Below are 19,606 nucleotides of genomic sequence, written 5' to 3'. Positions count from 1 at the left end.
TTGTAACACTATGATTTTGTTTGCGATCTAACATCCAAATATTCAAGATTAAAGCACTCTAGTATTGATTTAAATTTTAACATTTCATTTGCATTAAACAAAAACAAACAAAAATATATTTTTATTTCATTTTTTTGCTTTATTTCAACAATGTTTACTAATAGATTACAGGGTCATCATTTCACATAACATGCATACAACTTTCTAGAACTAAACCAACGAAATATAACAAGAAAATAAATCCATGATAAGTTCTTACAATAAATTAGCATTCATTAAGACAGCATTCAAACTTAAATTCATGCACCCGCAAATGCAAATATCCCAGTACCAGTACATATCATCAATTTTTGAAAATCATGTAACAGCGCAACTTCTTTTTAAAAGAATATATCTAAAGTTAAAGTCAATTGTTCAGATTTTGAAATAATATTAACAGGTCATTGTAATGTTACTGTAATATTATTTTCCACTCGGTTGAGAATCCTTAAAACTGATTCCATAAAATAAAAATATCTAAAGAGAATACAACGTGTATATAATGTTGCAAACCTAAACAACAATGTTAAAAATTACAGAAAAAAGAATTGCTAGGCAAATGAAATATGAAAAAACTAATGTACCTGACTTTGAATGCTTTGTTTTTGTAAAATGCAAAAAAATGTATATTTAGATGTTTAAACTGTTAGGAGAATAAAAGAAAAAAATCAGTTCTGTAATAAAAAAATGAGAACGAAGCAAGTTACTTGTTTTAATATAAGGAAAATAGTATGTTACAAGTATGTAAAATGTTATCAAGGTAAAAATACCATTTCTGCCGAAAACTGAAATATATCAAGAAAAAAAGCCTTTAATGTTCTAAATAAAGTATTCAGTTTTATTTTACATAATACATAATAATTTTTCAATGTTTTATGTACTCAATCAGTGAGTTGTAGAAATATAAGTATTTAACAACATTGTTTTGAAAATAATATTGCCTTCATGATTGAAAAAAATGTATCTTTACTGAAAAAAGCAATTTACTCATACCTGTAGTTGTTAAATATAGTTTTTACACGAATACTAAACTTTTATAACCAAGACTAGCGATGCACATAAATGTTAAGGGTCTAGTAATTGCGCCTTTGCAAACACCTATTGTTCTATTAAACATAGTCAACTGAATTTTAAAAGATTTTAAATATTCCACTATAGAAAAAGTTGTCCAAATGAAAAAGTTGTGTAATCATGACTCAATGCTTGCCTTTGAATAAAACATTCGGTGTGTTTTAATTAAATAGAGTAAGAATGACAAAGATGCTATTATAAATATTATAAAATTAACGTTCAGTCAAAATTGCACAGATGTAAAATAGTGTATTGTGTTTGTTTATTGTGTCAGTTTAAACAATGAAAACACAAATTAGTCTACTATTTTTATGAATATTTGCATAATTTTTAATTATCATAATATGATAATTTTTACTTAGTTGCTTACATGTTTGCTTCAAACATGGAATTACACTTTAAGTATTTACAAAAAAATGAAAAGTTATATGTTTCAATTGACTGATATAATATGTTTTAATTTAAGTACTATAATAGTACTTCCAATATGTCCGTTTTCCAGTTAGAAAATAGAATAGAAACACTTACAATGGAATAAAAATGCACAAATGCTACGCAAATACTTTACAATATACTATATTGACATTCTACTTAAAGATTGAAATATGTATATTTGAGAAATAATAATTGAAATAATGCCTCGTATGGTAAATTACTTTAGCAACCGTTTTCACAGGGCAGTGTTTTAAACAAAAATATGTATGTGCATTAACAAACAAAAAAGATAATGCATCGTTTTAAATGGTCAATTTTTTATTTCTATATATCGGCATTAAATTAAATGAAATTTAAAGTTTTCTATTCTTTATTATTCAGCATGTGAAAGATACATGTCTTTGTGTATATAAAACTGTCAAAACCGACGCAGTAAATTTATATAGGCAGTGATCATTTTAAAAGCAAAACATTTCAGTATTGATTTCATGGATGTAATTTGAATAAAATGTTGTCTTTCTTTTTTGTGTCTATGAATTTCTTTATGTATATATAATGTAAATGTAAAAACATGACTTATATATTCCCCAATAAATGATATACATTAACAGTTGGTGCATTAAGATTTTGTATGTAGCTCCAGTTAAACTGAATTTATTTAACAGGATCAAAATAATGATATACTTTTTGTTATCGTATTTCATATTGATATATACCTTATCATTGGCCAAGTTTTCTTTCTTTTTGATGTTAACATTTTGTTATTTATCTCATAATGTCAATATCCCTTTTTCAATTGTTAAGATATATGTTTCACAATATTTTAATTATATAGCAATGTTTCGCCAATTTTGTCTCTAACAATCAGTTTTAAAAAATCATAATTTATTATAATAGTAGTAAAATTGATATTGATAAGTAGAATTATATTTCGTACTAATGCTACTAATAATAGCTACCAAAGTAAGCTGTAGTACAAAAAAATGCATCTCGTTTCTGAATGTGAAATGTAAGAATATCTGCTCGTTAATCAATTTTCGTATTTAAAAGATAACACAGAAAAGGCTTTGTATGAATTCTGTTTACGTTTTTGAGATACGAATATAATTTCCATTTGTTTAAAACATAAGGTAACTAATACGCTATCAGATAAACTCTGTTTCCGTATTTTAAACGGAACAAGATTCTGGTCGGATATCAGATTCAGTTTTTCTCATAATAAAACAAGGCCAATTTTAGACATTTGAGAAATAGTGTAACTTTAACGCATCTTAAAAACTTTTTTACCTGGAAAAAAACATGCTTGTTGAACATTATACTTTGCTTCCTTAGTCAAACCGGAAATATCAATATTTTCATTATATAATTTCCAACTTCCGTACATTTTATATGGGATAAAACAAAGCATTTTTATCAGAAGATCATCTGGCAAGCCAAATAGCTTCCTTTAATGGGTATCTAGAAAAAAAGATACAAGTTTCATTGATACTTTATCGGTTGCAATTTAAATATGACTTTTTTCCTGGTCGTATATGTCTTCCATGAAGGCACAAGAAATTAAGACGATGATCAAGTCATTTTATTGTTGTTATTTTTTGATATGTCCAAGGATTCAAGATTAAGTTTGAAACGTACTTTGAACATCTCAACTATCACATCGAACTTTAGAATAAAATTTACAAGTTTTTGTTCTTTTTCAAAAGAAATTATATTTACATTTTGTGTCAAAATTATCATTCTCAAAGTGAATATACAATTACAAGTAAAATAGCGTAATTCGTAATATTTTAAATCGATATTGAATTTTAATTATTGGAACTATCTAACTCCATAGTATTTCTAAAAAATCTGTAGTTTGTTTGAATTTGTAAAAGATTCAAAGATTACGTTGATATCTATAATTTTAAAATGAATAAGTAACATAAATAATATAAAGTCAATAGTCTTAACAACTTAATAATGTAATCCAATATGAGGAAAGTTATTATTTGAAGAAAACGAAACGTATAGTTTGCGCATTTTGCATTTTTTTATGTAAAATACCTTAGAGGATATATTTTTATATTATTTTAGATTCGTCGTGCCAAAACATACTGCAGCATGACAGTGCATTTTAATTGAAGATTAAATGTCAAATCGTACATTTGAAATATGTTAAATGTCAAAGCGACATTTGCGGTATAAATATGTCTTTAGCTATTTATTTATTTATTCATTACAATATTCTATTATATTTTATTTCATTTTATTTTGCAACTGATAAATACAATGATGCAAATGTAGTTATAGTATATAAATTATACAGTTTAGTTTGTAAATATTTGAAAAAGTTTCAATTTATTTTGCATTTTAGTTTTTTTAATAAAATATTATTTTGAAAAGATTACTATATTGGTGGTACTGTTGTTGTTGTTGTTGTTGTTTTAGACAGTCGGGTGTTTTATTCAAGAACATTCAATGTACTAAAATGTGTCATTTGTAAGTAAATAAATGAAACAAAGAACAGATACATTTTAAAAAATTTACCCATGATTTCAAAATGCTTCATTATTTCATAGAGTGTATGCTAACTATTACAAGTTACAGCAATTTCAACATTTATTCATAAAACGTGCCTACCACTGGATTGGATTCAAATTGTGCTGGTTTTTATTTTAGTTATTACATGTTTTTGTAAAAACTAAAAAGTTACACTAAAACGATTCAAATTACAGTACAATTACATAACGGTTGCACGATCATAGAGGATAAGACATTTGGATTTCTCCGTTGTTTTCACTAATCACCTAAAACTGATTTGTGCACAATAAAACATGGCGGATGGAATACTGTTATCCCCCATTCTTAATCACATTATACACTAAATACAATAACAAATTCACTATATTCATGATTTCGAAAATGTACAAGTCTATTTAGTTCAATTTTATCATACCCTGAGCTGTTTATATTTTCAGAGACAACATCGTCATTACACCATTTATATCCCATATCATGGAAAGCGTTTGTTTATCTACTCCCGGAGCAGTCCTATGCATCATCCAAAAAACATTGGAAGCATGTAGCATGTTGTTTTCCAATACGATCACTTGTAGGTAGCTACAGTTCTCTCGGAATTTTCGCAATCTCAAAGATGTGCGATGTCGCGCAATAGTCAACCTGACGATATTGTACGAGTAAGCCTTCGGTACTTTCCGCTAATTTCACGTGAGAGACTTCGTCTATTTCCGGTACTCTTCACGTCTAACACTGTTAAGTTTCTTTCCTTTAAAGCAGTTTGTAGATTGTAAGTAATTCCAAAAACACTGAATACTTCGTAAATTGTCAACAGGTAAACAGCATTTGTTTCAAGGTGAACAGGAAGTGCCGTCATCTATATCCGGTATCAGTGATGACGTTATATCACGGGGTCTGTCTGAATCGTTTTCCGGTTTTGACCGATCAGGTCCGGTCAATTTCGGAATATTATTTTCCTTTTTCCATTTCATCCTTCTGTTTTGAAACCAAATTTTTATTTGTCGTTCAGTAAGTCCTAACATATGAGCAATTTCGATTCGTCTGCGACGTGTCAGATATCGGTTGTAATGAAATTCTTTTTCTAGTTCCAACGTTTGGTACCTCGTATAAGTTTGCCGTGTTCTTTTCTGTTCATAAGTAATTTCCGCTGAAAGAACGAAAAAACAAAATCAGTTAAAATCTAATGTTGAATAAATTGTATCAATCCAAAATGATTTCTTCTTGAATATATAGTTGATATGATGCATAATTTATAATCTAGTTTTCCTTCTAAAAATGAAACATTCAGACAAGAAAACCTGTCTCAAATGTTGCACATTAAATGTTTATTTTACAGGTGTAACAATTAAATTCATGAGCAGACAAGCTTGATTCACGATGGCATATCAGATGTTTGTTTTGCCTATTAAAATTTTTGCATTTTTGCGACGGAGTTGAAGAAACGTCGGGGGAAAATGAATGATGGGTCCCTATATGATTTATCAAAATAAGTGATGTATTTTGTTTTGTCGTGAAATAAGTAAGGATAACTTTGAAAATATTTTTATTGGCACATGTATAAATATGCATAGTGTTTAATGTAACATTATATTCGCATGACTGAGAACGCACAAGCATTGAAATGTTTTGAATGTTAGAATATGTTGAATACATCATTAATTTCCAATTGCCAAAAGGATTAGGTAAAAGAAACATGATGGTTCATGAGTCAAATTTTGTTTTATTTCCAAAATGTATTTTTGTAACAAATTGGTTTGTTTATACATTGTGTATTTATATTAATGCATGTATTTATAAGTCAACTTAGTACACTTGGTTGTTAATATTATTTAGAATAATACCATGTATGCATAGCAACGTGTGCAATGTTTTTCAGTGCTTTTATTATTTTTAGCTACTTATATGATATACTTTTACACATGATACGTTTGTATCTTTATTTTTATTTCTATAATAACAAATTTCTAGTCTGAATATTTTGATTTGAGTTATTTAGATTAATTATTATCATTTTATCTGCAGTATGCAATACAAAACTTTCGTAATAAAATAATAGTAATACTGAAAGGAAATAAGTCAAAAAGTCATGCTTTTATAATTTCAACAAGTCATATTCTTTTATAAGGAAAAAATATTTTATTAAAAATTCAATTATTAATTCAATACGTATGACATTTGAAACTGAAGCCATCCGAATGCTTATGTGCTTATGAAGTTACCTCAATATTTCGAGTTCTTTTTTTTAAGAGAATGGATATTCAACTTTCTTCTAATTCCAAGCGCATGCGCATTTGATATGTGAATTAATTTATTCAATGTTCATATCAAAACTATGTTTAGTTATGTTATTTTAGCACAAAAGAACATACAATTTATATTTAGTTTTAATATATTTATAAAACCATGTTTTATTTCTTTTATGTCTTCATTTCTAAACGCTCCCAAAAAACTTCAAATATTTATATGTATTTTGGTTTTTAATTTATTAGAGATTTTTTTTTTCTCTTTGGTTTCTAGAAACAAAGAGCAAGTAAGTTTCACTCAAATTTATATAAATAAATATGATGTTATCGTCTATTTTGAATTTCTTATTTTATATTTCATGGTGTTATAACACTTCTATTTGCATTCATTTATCTAATGCCTGATTGGTTTGCATTTATTTATTTAAAAACATGCTATTATTAATTTTTACACTCAAATATTTTAATTTTCCTGATAAAGAAATATTATTTCCACCATACTTATTGTATAGAACAAGTTTTTTTCCGCATTCATCTTAAACATAAGTACAAATAAAATAAATTATCAATTTATCTTCGTATTAGTCTATCTATTTATTTTTTTTTCCATTTTACAAAACTTGAAATTCATTCATTCAATTCATTAATTTAAAGATAGGATTTTTTAACCTAAATAGGAAATTAAATAAGTCTCCCGAATATTTTTTTTCACATGTAATTGTGTGTTATATGTAACATAGATAGTGGATTGTATTTACTCTTTAGGTGCGTTTAAAATTATCATTTAACATTGTGAAAAGATATGTTTATATGTTCACAAAATATTTTTTGAAAGAATGTATGCAATGAATATTATATTAAAGTTATAATAAACATTTGAATAATATATTCATGTCATAGAAAAGATGACATCATATACAGAAATAGAAAAGTATGTTTAATAGAAAAATATGCATGTAAAGGAGGTAATGAAAGTAATATACTATTATTTTATATTATTTATTTTGACTGTATATATTTTATCACCATGTGCATTTTGTACATCTCTTATGAACTGAATTATCTATCTAATCAAATATTTAAGACCAACAGAAATTAAATAATGCATTTTAATTACGTATGTTTAAATAATTTATCATTATTATTATAATTAACATTATTATTGTCATCTTATTAATATAATTATTGTATATCATCATAATTCAAATTATCATTATCATTATTATCATTATTATTATTATTATTATTATTATTATTATTATTATTATTATTATTATTATTATTATTATTATTATTATTATTATTATTATCATTATTAAGAAATCAGCCAATTTATTTCAATTGATTCATTTATAAATTATTTCATTCTCGAATTATTGTGTTGTACATTTTTTCAAATAAGAAAATCTATAAAGTTATCAAACCTTCATGCAAAAGAATAATTTATGTATTTTTTTATTTCAGTTTGTTTGCAGTATATTAAGGCATAAAAAGGTTTTAAACAGATTTGAATACTTTTTATAGATCTTTTTTATAGATTTTATATTTGTCATATCTGATTATTTTTTATTTGTGTATATTTTATTATGGCGAACTTAGAATCCATAAAACATTGTCGTTATTTATTTTTCTTTACAAGTTAAATTGAAATTAATTTATCAAATCTTGTATCAATTTTATTGTTTATTTATTACTGTTTATTTAGATTTTATTTACCCGTAAGTGCTAAAAAACGTAACAAAATAATGAGAGTCTTTGATCCGCGTCTTCTTAATTATCTATTTTGGTATAAAATTGACCACTTAATTGCCCAAAAGTGCGAGAACTCTAATAAACACCGTCATTGTCCACTTCAAACGCCGCCGCTATCTTTACGTACAATAAGATTCCCCGCCCTGGGGGCCTCCGTGTGAAATTTTAACTACCGTCTAATAAACATTGTGTTCAAACTAGATTTACAATGTCCGTCTCTTTGATAATACAAAATTTATAATGTTCAACCGATATAAGAAATAGTGATAAGACTAGATATTTTGTCTAAATCTACGCCGCCATAAATCATAATGACCGCAAGATGCTCGAGTATCCCGTGCCCCTGGGTGACAACCTGACCTCTAACAATCGGCAATTGATTTATTACTTTTAATTTTCATAATTTTCCCAAATGTGGACATGCTTATGCTACCTAAGATTGAAATGTCATTTTGACCTGAAACCCATATTCGTTTCCTTGACGTTAATGGGTAGTTTTTTTGCTGGTTAGAAATTGTGTGTCGCATGCCATAACTAGATTGTTAAATGTCTGTCATAGTTTTGACTATTTAAGTCGAGTTGACCGCATGACAGATAAGAGCAATTTAGAAAACAACGCAACAACTGGCCATAAGAAAGAAATGAAAAATGATATTCGTGTTTTCATTGCCCAAAAGAATTTTATGTTTTATAAGAATCCATTGAATAACATGGTCCTTCAACAGATTATCGGCGTGGGACCAAGCACTACAACCAAGGTACCACCCCAGGACACTCTGTACTACGCAGATATACTATAACCCCTTCAAAATATGTCAATACAAAATCAGACAATTCTAACAAAAATATATTCCAGATACTATGAACTATGAAGTTTATTATTATCAGTAAATGCTTGGTCCCACGCCGCTAACCTGTGGGTCCTTCGATATCAAATTGTTAATAATTTCCGGGCAAATTTGATGATTGAAAGGTGTTTTTTTTAGCTGTTTTTGTTTTCTAAAAATGATTGAACCAAACCTCGGGAACTTAGTCATCACAGATCTTTTTTTACGAGAGAGGTCTTTCCTCAAAATTGAAGAAAGATGTTTTCTTTATCAACTATTTGCTGTAAATGGCTAACTCTGCTCTTGTTGTCCTTTTCCCCTATCATGTTCATAATGAATTAATTGCTTAATCAATTGCAATATTAAAATGATAACATTGACAAGAAAATATAGAAATTGATTAAACATTGTCTCTTTCAACGATTTTCATAAATAATCCATAACATAATATGTCATATTCATGATTTGCTTTAAAGGTAACACGGTTCTGTCAATGCCTTATATCTAATTCATCAACTTCGTTTGCCACGTGAACAAAGCACCATTTCTTTTACCGCTAGTGGACTTGACTATCTACAATGCCTATCTACACAATCGGCGTCAATACTGAATGAGTTTAACAATATCAGCGCGTTTTGCAAATCATTTTGTTTAAATTAACGCGTTAAAGACAATGATCAGAAAAAAATACAGTGCTTTCCTCTTATATTCTGTTTCTGTAGCATTAATGTTAACATTGATTCATTTATTATTTAATCAGACATTTTCATTAGAAAACTGATTTATATTTAGTTTGTATGTCATTTAGTAATCATACAGGTTCAGGACAGGAAGTGGAAATTATGGTATTGGAAATCTATAGGGTTTAAGTTCATTGATGAATCGCATTGCATCCGACATGAGTGATACGAGGCAATTCTGCGTGTGCGTACCAACACGTTTTGAAACTCTATATTTTATTCCGAAGATTTTTGTGTGCTCAACAATTTAAATAACAAAGAAATGATTTGAAATGCAAGGTCGTACAAAAATGTTGTAATCGAATGAATTGCAAAAAAAGGTTAACGCTTTGGCAAGATATTTCTACCCTGTGGACTCATTTTTGAATACTCCCAAAAATGCAAATGTTCTTGCCATATATTCCCAAAAGTATCTTCCATAAATATTTGAGTAGCAATACTTGAAAATGTTAATGAAAAATTGGCAACGGTTGAAGTTGGCGTGACTGGTTTGCTCGATTTTTAAAACAGTGAAATAAGTGACATAATGTATATATAATAAAGCATTGTAGTAAATCAAAAATGTAACTATATATCCTTTTACTGTATTATTATGAATATGCTATGTCTCATATTTCAATAAAAGTAAAAAGGCTGAAAATTACTTTAGATTTACTTATGTTCGGTCAATGGATTAGCCTTTTGATGATTAGTCTTTCCTTACTATCAAGTTTTGCACCGTCTTGCAAGTCTAGGCGAACGCTTGCTGGCCTACCCTATCATTGGCATATCATATTAGCATTCTCCTGGGTTTTAATTACACAAAAAATTCTTTAGACAAGCTTCCAATATGCACGGGTGATATAATAGGTATCCATTACAGACTGCAATCCGATGACTGTTTAAACAGATTAAGTAATACAAAAAAAGACGTAAGTTGGATTACACTAATGAAAGATAATCGTAGCAAAGCGCAAGGTCGTTTTTTTTTCTTCTTTTAATTACTACGTTATATTTCCTCGTAGTGGTATATTTTTATGTTGTGAATCATACAAAAAAGGTTCATATGCGTACAAAACTAAGTACGAGATCAATGCGCTTAATGTACTCGTGTGATAAACTCTTGACCATTTAGAAGATTGTGTTGTTGTTATAGTTGTTGTTGATGATGATGATGTTGTTGTTACTTTTGTCGATATTGCTGGTTCAAACATATTTTTATCAAAAATATATACACATGTTAATAATATACAATTTAAAACAGAAGGGAATTGGACCAAGAATTGCGACAGCTCATGGTAGTCTTTCATTGATGTTGTTCCTTTTTTACTTTTATTTATTTATTTATTTATTTATTTACTTTTATTTTGAGGCTGTCAAAGAAATCGCGAGTTACTGACTTTAGAAATAAGCTGTATATTACATATTACTGATTAATTGATTTAATCATTTTTAATGTTTTTTTTTTTGTTTGTTGTTTATTTTCTTAAGATCGCTGGGAAAGCAAATGCTGGACCGGATGACGAACATGTTAATGGATATTTACCATTAAAACAAAATACTTCATATACATTGTTGTACTATTCTTTGAATGTAAAAAGAAGCATATTTTGTTAGTTTTTTTCTTCTTATTTGTCTTTTATCATTATTACTACTACTATTATTAATATTGATTTGAAAAGTTTAATATGTATTTAAAGCAAATATATCAATCAAAACTAACTTTGTATATGTAATTCTTTTACTGAGATATTGTTAACAGTTGATTTCGGCTTTCTTTTGTTGAATTTCATATTGCAAAAAATACACGTTATTAATGTAGGTATTTGGACGTTTGGCTCTTTTTAAAGAATTGCATATCAATTCGTGTTGAGTTAACCACTGTTAATAAAACTGTAAAAAATAATATATCCAAATAATATGTTAAAAGAAGCATAAATCATAACATTTGGTTTTGTGTGAATATTTGTGTTATAGTATATTTTCAATAATGGTATATTTGATTTCTTTTGTCATATATTCAATCACTAAATGTAAACATTATGTGAGAGAAAGTAATTACCCTAGAAATTGTGTTTTATATATTTTTGAGCCTACTGTTTCCTCCACAGACAGCCATGTGATATTAACTATTTATTTTGTCTGCGTTACATTTATGTGGAACGTCTATTTGTACTTTGGAGTCTATTATTCCAAGAGCGTCTATCGTTTCTTCGGCGTTTTCTAAATCTATCTCGGTGTATTTACCGATAATTAATCGTGTCGGTGTCAGTTTTATGAATATTTATGAGACGTGAATAAATAGGTACATATTGATATTGCCCGAGATATCTGCAGTAGTCGTAATAATAATAATGATCTGTTTTTATTCCGGCATACCATTGAAAATATATATATTTAGGCTGCTTACTTTTAAATGAAAATTAAGAATATTTACTGCATTTTCGTGTTAACTGTCATTCGAATGTGTTTTGTGTATAGGGTGCTCGTTATAATTATTAGGTTTTTGTATGACGGTTTTTGTGATTTTCTCTTCTCTTTTTGTATGTTTCTAAATATTTGTACAAGTATGTTAAATGATATGGTAGGAAAATAAGATATCTTCACAGAAAATGGTAATGTTATTGAAATGTACAAATATGAATATACTAAAAAACGACAATTAAAAATGCGCCTTTTTGTCTAAAAGTGAAGGACAAAAATATTTCTCCAATGCCGTGGTTTGAAAGTGCATAAAACAATGTCTAAAACAAATTCCTTTTCAACAGGCTATTTAAGTATGTCTAACCGAATAATATGTTGACATATTAGCGACAAAGTGCGCATTTACGTGCACAATTTAACATCTATCTTATATTATTACGTAATGATCAACGTCACGTATTGATAATCTGGAAATTTTCGATTAATTATACAAGTGTTCAACAAACACGTCAAGTGGAGATTCATTTAAAAGTAATCTACAATAAAACAAGAAAAGAACGTCCTTTTAAATGAAAAGCTTTTAATAGCAGCCACTAAAAGTCATTTGTCTTTTTATCACTATGGCAAAAAAAGTCATTAGTCATTACGAAAACAGATCCATAGATATATTTAGAAAAAGTGATGAATGAAAAATATATGGAAAATAAAGTGTGTACATAACATGTCCTAAGTATTTGTACTTTTATATCACCATTGAATGTCATTTATTTTAATATAATTACCATGTTTGAGTGGGCAGGGCAAAACGAGACATAAATGAATTAGCATGAAAAAAGGTTGATTAAACTTTTGAAGGCCTTAATAAGAAGGTGACATTTGATTGTCATTTTGGGCCAAAAAAAAGTTGGTTAGTAGATTCAAATTAAAACCAAAAACATTGAAAACAAAAACAATGAAAGATCTCGTATATTTTAAAATAAAAGTTATCTTACTTAAAACTGGTGTAAAAATTGAAATGTCCACAATCTTAAAAAAAGTATGTATGTGATAATGTTTAGATACATGTATATTATATATGCTCCCCTTAAGTTCTGCTGTTTAGGTTACACAAATATCCGGTAATCCTTTTTATGTTGTAATTTATATATATGTTCGTAAATGTTTGTAAACGTATGTAATTATTATTACTTATTTAATGTATAACTTTAAATATTTCTTGAATATGTCTTTAATACACTATGTCATAGTATTATTCTAGTCTCAAATAAATTCTGCTACTGTAGTTCGTCGAACTTTAAACAACTTTATTTAGAATAGTAATGTTCAGAAATTATACACTGATTAATTAGAAAGAAAATTCTTACTTTTATCTTTTAAGTTTTATCTAGTTTCTTATGTAATAAGTAATTTGTTTTAAACGTTTTATGTAAAAGTGCAGCCGGTACAGAGGAACGATTAAGGGATGACGTTGAGGGAAAAATGTTATAGTTCTAAAGTAGGTAAAAAAAACGTATCAAATTTTGAATCTTATATAAGCTAAATAAGCACGATTGCGTGTTTGTATTATCTTTTAAAATCTGCGTGGTTTTCATTTTGTCTATATGTGTCAGATCATCACGAAATTTGGGGACTTCATGTTTGTTTCAAGCACGAAACTACCAGTATTTGTGTTACACATACACTTAAAGCTACCGAAGAAATGCGTACAAAGTAGAAAACTTCAAACGTTTTAAATATACATTCGTTTAGCTTTGAATGATGTAAAATCCGAATAAAAAATCGGTTTGATGCGGAAATGGTTTGCGTGTCTAAAAGGCACTCAAATAAGACGTGATAGTGCGAGTTTATATTTCCTTGAAATTCCCTTTGAAGATATGGGATTCATTTTGTCGTCTGCTGTTATTGTCTTTTTTAATTTTTCTTTTACATATCTATTTTGTTTTTCTTTTTTCATGTAAAAATGGATGGATGAGTAAACTCCATTTCTGAAGAGAACATTATTTTTTTACTCAAGCAAAATAGCCATCTTCATAACAATACAAGTTTAACATAGGTCATATAGATAATTATTAAAAAATAAATGTTTGGCCTTATGGCTTAATGCCCTAATTAAATAATCTTTTATTCAAGGTACGATGGGAATTTCAAGAACAAGTGCATATGCCTATTTCTATTTATAGATGAAAGACCTATTTCTATTCGATGGCCATTAACATTATTAACCAACGGTTAATAAGGTCAAGCAAAATTAATAAATAAATATATCAATGAGAAAAAAGTATCTTTTTGCGTAAATCATTGTCGAAATATTCAGAATTTGAGCTATTCGCGACAGAGGAAGTAAAATTCTTGTGTTTTCTCGTTGAACGAGCGTTGATTAATTTGCAAAGAAAGAGAGAGAAAAAACATCCATTTTCCCGTGCTTCCGTTTCAAGTGACGTGAAAACATTGCTGGGAACCATGCGTCTCTGTTCCGTGAATATGTCACGCTTAATAAAAAGACTGACCTGTGACCTTAACAACTCCCTTAAGACCCTTTTCTCATCACTAGACATACGTTTTTGATGTTGAAAACCAATCAAAGTATGTCCAATTTAAAATGATTTACACCCGCTACATCCGAAATTGAAACATAAATATGATTTAGACGTCAAATTTCGGCTACAGGTTTTTAACAGTAGCTAGTTGAATGTAATTTATTCTTGGGTCTGAAAGAGAAACTATGTCTTGGGCAGAGGTGCGGAGTTAATGACCAGACGGGGATAAAACAGTCATAAAAAACTCACAAAATATGAGCGGTAATGACAGATTCGGCTGTAAACCCGTACTTGAAATGCTATTTACTGTTGAATTTTATGATTTCTTGTGTAAAGCATAAACACAATCATGATTTGTGAAATTAATAAAATTAGTACCGTTTTAAGATATATTAGTATCACAGTTCATATACATTTAAGCTATTTCGTTTTGTTTTAGAGAAAAGTGCATATTAAGCGTTAATGGAATATGCAAAGCGTTCGTAAAACAATGTCAACATCAAGGCTATCGCTTTGCATTAATACAGAAATAAAGTAATTTTCAAATGACTTGATCATTGTTTGCTTTATTCTAGCTGTCGGCAATTGTGGTTAGTGTAGATGAGACTTCAAATACCGCAATGTAAGCGCTCGTGTTATTCATCAAGTTTATTTAACACATATGTTTATATCGCATTTTCTTCTATTTAATGTGATATGAATTCATTGCATGTTTTATCACTCTTGAATAATTGTGAACTGAAGGGTTTTATGTTTTTATTTTTTTGTTTTGTTTCATTTTGTGTTGTTGTTTTTTCTTGTTGTTGTTGATTTATCGTAAGGATATTCTATATTTTTTGGTTCCATACATTTTTTATATGTTGTCTTAAAAAAACTGTGTAATGCCTATTTCATTTCATTAACAGTAGTAGTTTTCGTGTAACAACTAACATGTGTTTATTTGCATTTGAAAATGGCGTTAATTCTTTTGCATTTTTCATATATTTTTATTATATTTTGGTATATTCGTCTTGGTAAAACTTTTCGTTTTTTACTGAAGCTTTCTGCTTTCGATGATACATATTACTATTTTTTCTTTCTCAAAAACATATGGATGCATAAAATACATAAATATTTCTATCAACATATACATGATTACCTAATTTTTGTCTAGATCATGTTCATTGAATGCGAAAATTTGTATTTTCTAAAGCGATGAATTGTAAAAATAAAATTCATAATTTACATAAATCAATATGCAATATTAACTTCAATAGATTTATGCCGCCATTTTCAAATGCAATGAGTCGAACAGATACAAATATAGAAATAAACAAACTAGAGGATCGAATATAAAAACAGTTAATTTATTTGATGACCCCTTGTACACCGCTTCTTAAATCATGCTCGTATCGGCGCATCTTGGTAAAGATTATATTAAAATTTAATTGTAATCATGTAGAAAACCAGCTCAAATTTATAACACGGCTCTCTCGTACATCTTAGTTTATTACGGCGACAGACGCCGACCTGACAAAATAATGCCCCTCATCCAACAAAATCTAGTAATAAAATCACACTTTTCGCATATACATCACAGCTTTAATTTGATACAGGTATAAATAATTTACTGAATAATTTCCATAATATATGACAATGTTAAAATATAAAGATTGTACTAAATGGTTTGTACACATTCAGTGCTTTTTTCTTTCTTTTTCATGTTTGATGTAACACAAATAGCAGTATGTTTAAAAGATTTAAATGGATTTGAAGCATTGCAGGTCTTTGTTACGTGAAATTTACCGCCGAAATTTTCAACTTAAATATGGGATTATTTCTAACTGGTGCGGATAAAACAAGAAATGTCAATTTTTTATATACATTTTTAGTAGATTCTTTTTTATATTTCAGTAAAGGATACATTGATATGTTCATTTGAATTTATATTAAAGTTGAAGTATTTATTAAGATAAGTATTATTTTGCAAAAAAAAGAGAGAAGAATTACGAATATATTTTTATAGTATTATTGTAATACTAATTTTTTATTTAGTTACATGATATCTTTTTGTCGTCTGCGCTGCATTTGTGGCACGTGATTGTATTTTTAATTTTCTTTTTGTTTTTTATTTATTTGAAAAACCCGTTTACAGACTACTGTATTTCTAAGTCACGTGTTGACATATTTTTATATTGTAAATATATGTGAGGAAAAATAAATTAAAATATATTAGATATTTATGTTAAAAGGGAAATTTATTAGAAACAAGGACAGGAAAAATTAGCTACAATTTGTGTTGTTTCATTTTCTACTGAACCGTGATAGAAATAAATACAATATTTTTTTCAAATCAACAAAATAGCAAAAAAAAAAAAACTTTTTTATTCAAAAAGAATTCCTAGCATTGTTCGGAAAACAAACTGATCTACGCAAGAGAAAAGAAGAAATACCTATAGTCAACCAATTTCCATTATTAAATGAACGTAATATTTTTGTCTGGAAAGATTAATGCAAAAATAATCACCTGGAAGTAACAAGTCTAATTTACCATTGAAATATGACTGCGACCTTCAAATTAGTTTCGAATTTTAAACTAGCAGACGACAGTTGTATGGAAAAGGAATAATGAGTGGTTAAAATAAAAATTATGCAAAACTTGAACTTTACTAATGTTAGCTGATAATTGTCAGTATTTTCTACAAACCCAGTCAGCGATTCTTTTCATAGTATTATTTGAAGGTATTTACTATGCTCAAGACTAGACAAAGATTTTAATGCACATTTTGGCACTATTTCAAAAATTTGCTTTTGAAACCGTGCGTAAAACTACCATAAAAAACTTAAAAAACTCCCTATATACAATCATTGAACACGAATATGAGAAAAATATTTGTAAAACTAGCTTTGGGAATTTAGTTTTATTTTTCAACATATTACCATGTTTTAAGTAGATTCAGAGAGAAAAAATATTTTAAAAAACTACTTGCTTGTTTATATTTTGGCTACAATAGTACTTCAAAATATACCAGTTGTTGGAAGTTATCATTTAAAGAGATATGTTTATAATATTAATTAAAGAAATGAATATTTATTTTCAAAATGTTAAATATTTAGCAAGTATATATTATATATATTATACAAATTATAAATATTATACATGTATGCAATTTGAAACATGTTTTCTTTTCTAGTTGTGTTTAAATAGATCTATTTTTTCTTGTTGAATAAATTAAAATAATCATAATAATTGCGGTGCAACTATAATATTTGTTGATAGTCAAAAATATTCACGGGGAAAAATATATGTGTATTATAAAATGTATATTTCATTGCTGCATATATAAAACGTGTCGCTACATTAAAGATTTTTGATAAACAGCAATCTTTTCATTAAGTAAGACAGTTCCCTTTATTTTTATATTTTATTTACTGGCAGCAGATGGCATATAAAGAAAATGTTTACTCATCCCTAATATTTATTTTCTTTAAATTTTCTTAGGTAGCTGTTCTGAAAATTAAATTGTTATATCTAAAACAATAAATTCTAACCAAAATATGAAGAAAAAAGAAGTGTTTTCTTTTTTTATTTTGGCTATAGATAAATTGTTCAATGGAAATGACTAAATATGCTTTACAGGTCATCTAACTTTAAGTTAAAACTCTAAATTTTTATAGGTCATTTTATACTTAAATTTCTCTTAAATCACGCTCCCCTTAAGGTGTTATTTTTTTCTTTTATTATAAGCGTTTCGCCGTGTTATTTTGGGTATAAAATGTATTTATTTGTATGTAACTCTAAGGATGTTAAAAAGCCATTTATCTATTATTGTCTTGAGGTGTTTGGTTAACTTTTGTAATTTTTAACGCGTTAGCTAATAAATATGTTTAAAATCATTCGGGTCATTTGACCTTAAAGTTTTTCTTTCAAAACATATTCGTCTTGCGGGACGTTTTATCAACGATCTTTCGTAAGTGATGAAAAACATTATGTCTCGCAATTATTATAAAGAAAAACTTTAACTTCAAGGCGTAAAAAATACCGATTCGAAACCGGTTTCTATTCGTGTTAAATTTCCTTTTTTTTTAATTTTCCGTGAAAAAAAATTGACAATGTATATGTTAATAAATCTAGACCCTGTTTAAAGTTTTGTTTTGTTTCTAGCCATAAATAAACAAATAAATAAGACAATAAATCTTAAAATGGCCCTAAATCAGCGGCAAAAGATAAAACTTGTGTACATAAATGAAAATAAATGATGTGTACAATGTATTTGGTTTGTTTACATGCGCAATGTGAAAAAGAATATGTTATATCAAATTTTGTTGGGATAGATCAACGCTATCAATTTCTCCATAAATAGTAGCAATACATGTAAAATATTTGTCTATCTTTATACATACCAGGAAGCTGTCTCATCCATGGGTAGGGGTTCCCCATCATGCCGTTACAATGTTGAGGAATTGGCGGGCTCGTACTCATATTGTTATGAACCATATCCGTCGGCGAGAGCCCGTGATGACTTGGATTATTGTTTATATGGTTGAAACTTTGCTCATGAGGTGAAAAAGTATTTGGCGGGGGCGTTGGTATACAGTTCTCTTCAGATTTTAAATTATTTAATCTGTCATGAACATGTCTATCGTCGGGATATTGTCCAAGTCCCGGCGGTGAACCACTAGTCAAGTTTACATTTGAATTAACATTGCACGAGTTGAGATAATTGTTTGCATTTTGGTAATAGTATCCGTTATTACTGAACGGCGGCATATGTTTCGCCGACAAGTTCATTATCCGGCCGTGTCCGCCGGAATCAAACTTGTCATAACTTGTTTGGTGGAATCCATGATAGTTAGTCATTCCGTAAGAATTTCCAGATTCGTTTTCGTAGCACATATTTTGAGGGTTAGAATGAAAATTAATATCCACGGAATGCGATTTTCCTTCTTGGCTGTAAAACGCGTCCGACTGTCCAGTGTTCATAGAAGGTACATGCGCCGGTACGACGCTGTTATAGTATGAATTCATAATTCTTAATTTATTTTTTATCACTATTTCACAA

The 19,606-nt window shown here is 28.1% G+C and overlaps 1 protein-coding gene across 1 annotated transcript; it reads right to left on the bottom strand.

Annotated features, from left to right (window-relative positions):
- Nucleotides 1-2,632: 2,632 nt before the first annotated feature.
- On the bottom strand, nucleotides 2,633-19,574 carry LOC132739019 (homeobox protein Hox-B7-A-like). Its single transcript, XM_060726659.1, has 2 exons — nucleotides 18,948-19,574; nucleotides 2,633-5,209 (listed from the first exon to the last, which is right to left on the bottom strand). The coding sequence occupies exons 1-2, from the start codon at nucleotides 19,570-19,572 to the stop codon at nucleotides 4,893-4,895; spliced, it is 942 nt and encodes a 313-aa protein (XP_060582642.1). The 5' UTR covers nucleotides 19,573-19,574; the 3' UTR covers nucleotides 2,633-4,892.
- Nucleotides 19,575-19,606: the final 32 nt, after the last annotated feature.

This window comes from Ruditapes philippinarum, unplaced genomic scaffold (assembly GCF_026571515.1).
Source record: "Ruditapes philippinarum isolate M1 unplaced genomic scaffold, ASM2657151v2 ctg1_1_1_1_1, whole genome shotgun sequence".
In the NCBI taxonomy this organism is placed as follows: Eukaryota; Metazoa; Mollusca; class Bivalvia; order Venerida; family Veneridae; genus Ruditapes; species Ruditapes philippinarum.
Note: the sequence above shows the minus strand (reverse complement) of the source record. Positions and strands in the feature narration are given on the sequence as shown.

Bases quoted from the DNA above. Each gene is read 5' to 3' on its own strand.
- LOC132739019 (XM_060726659.1), bottom strand. From the start codon at position 19,572: ATGAATTCATACTATAACAGCGTCGTACCGGCGCATGTACCTTCTATG. The intron at 5,210-18,947 runs GTATGTATAAAG...TCGTTCTTTCAG, and splicing joins ATGGATGAGACAGCTTCCTG to CGGAAATTACTTATGAACAG.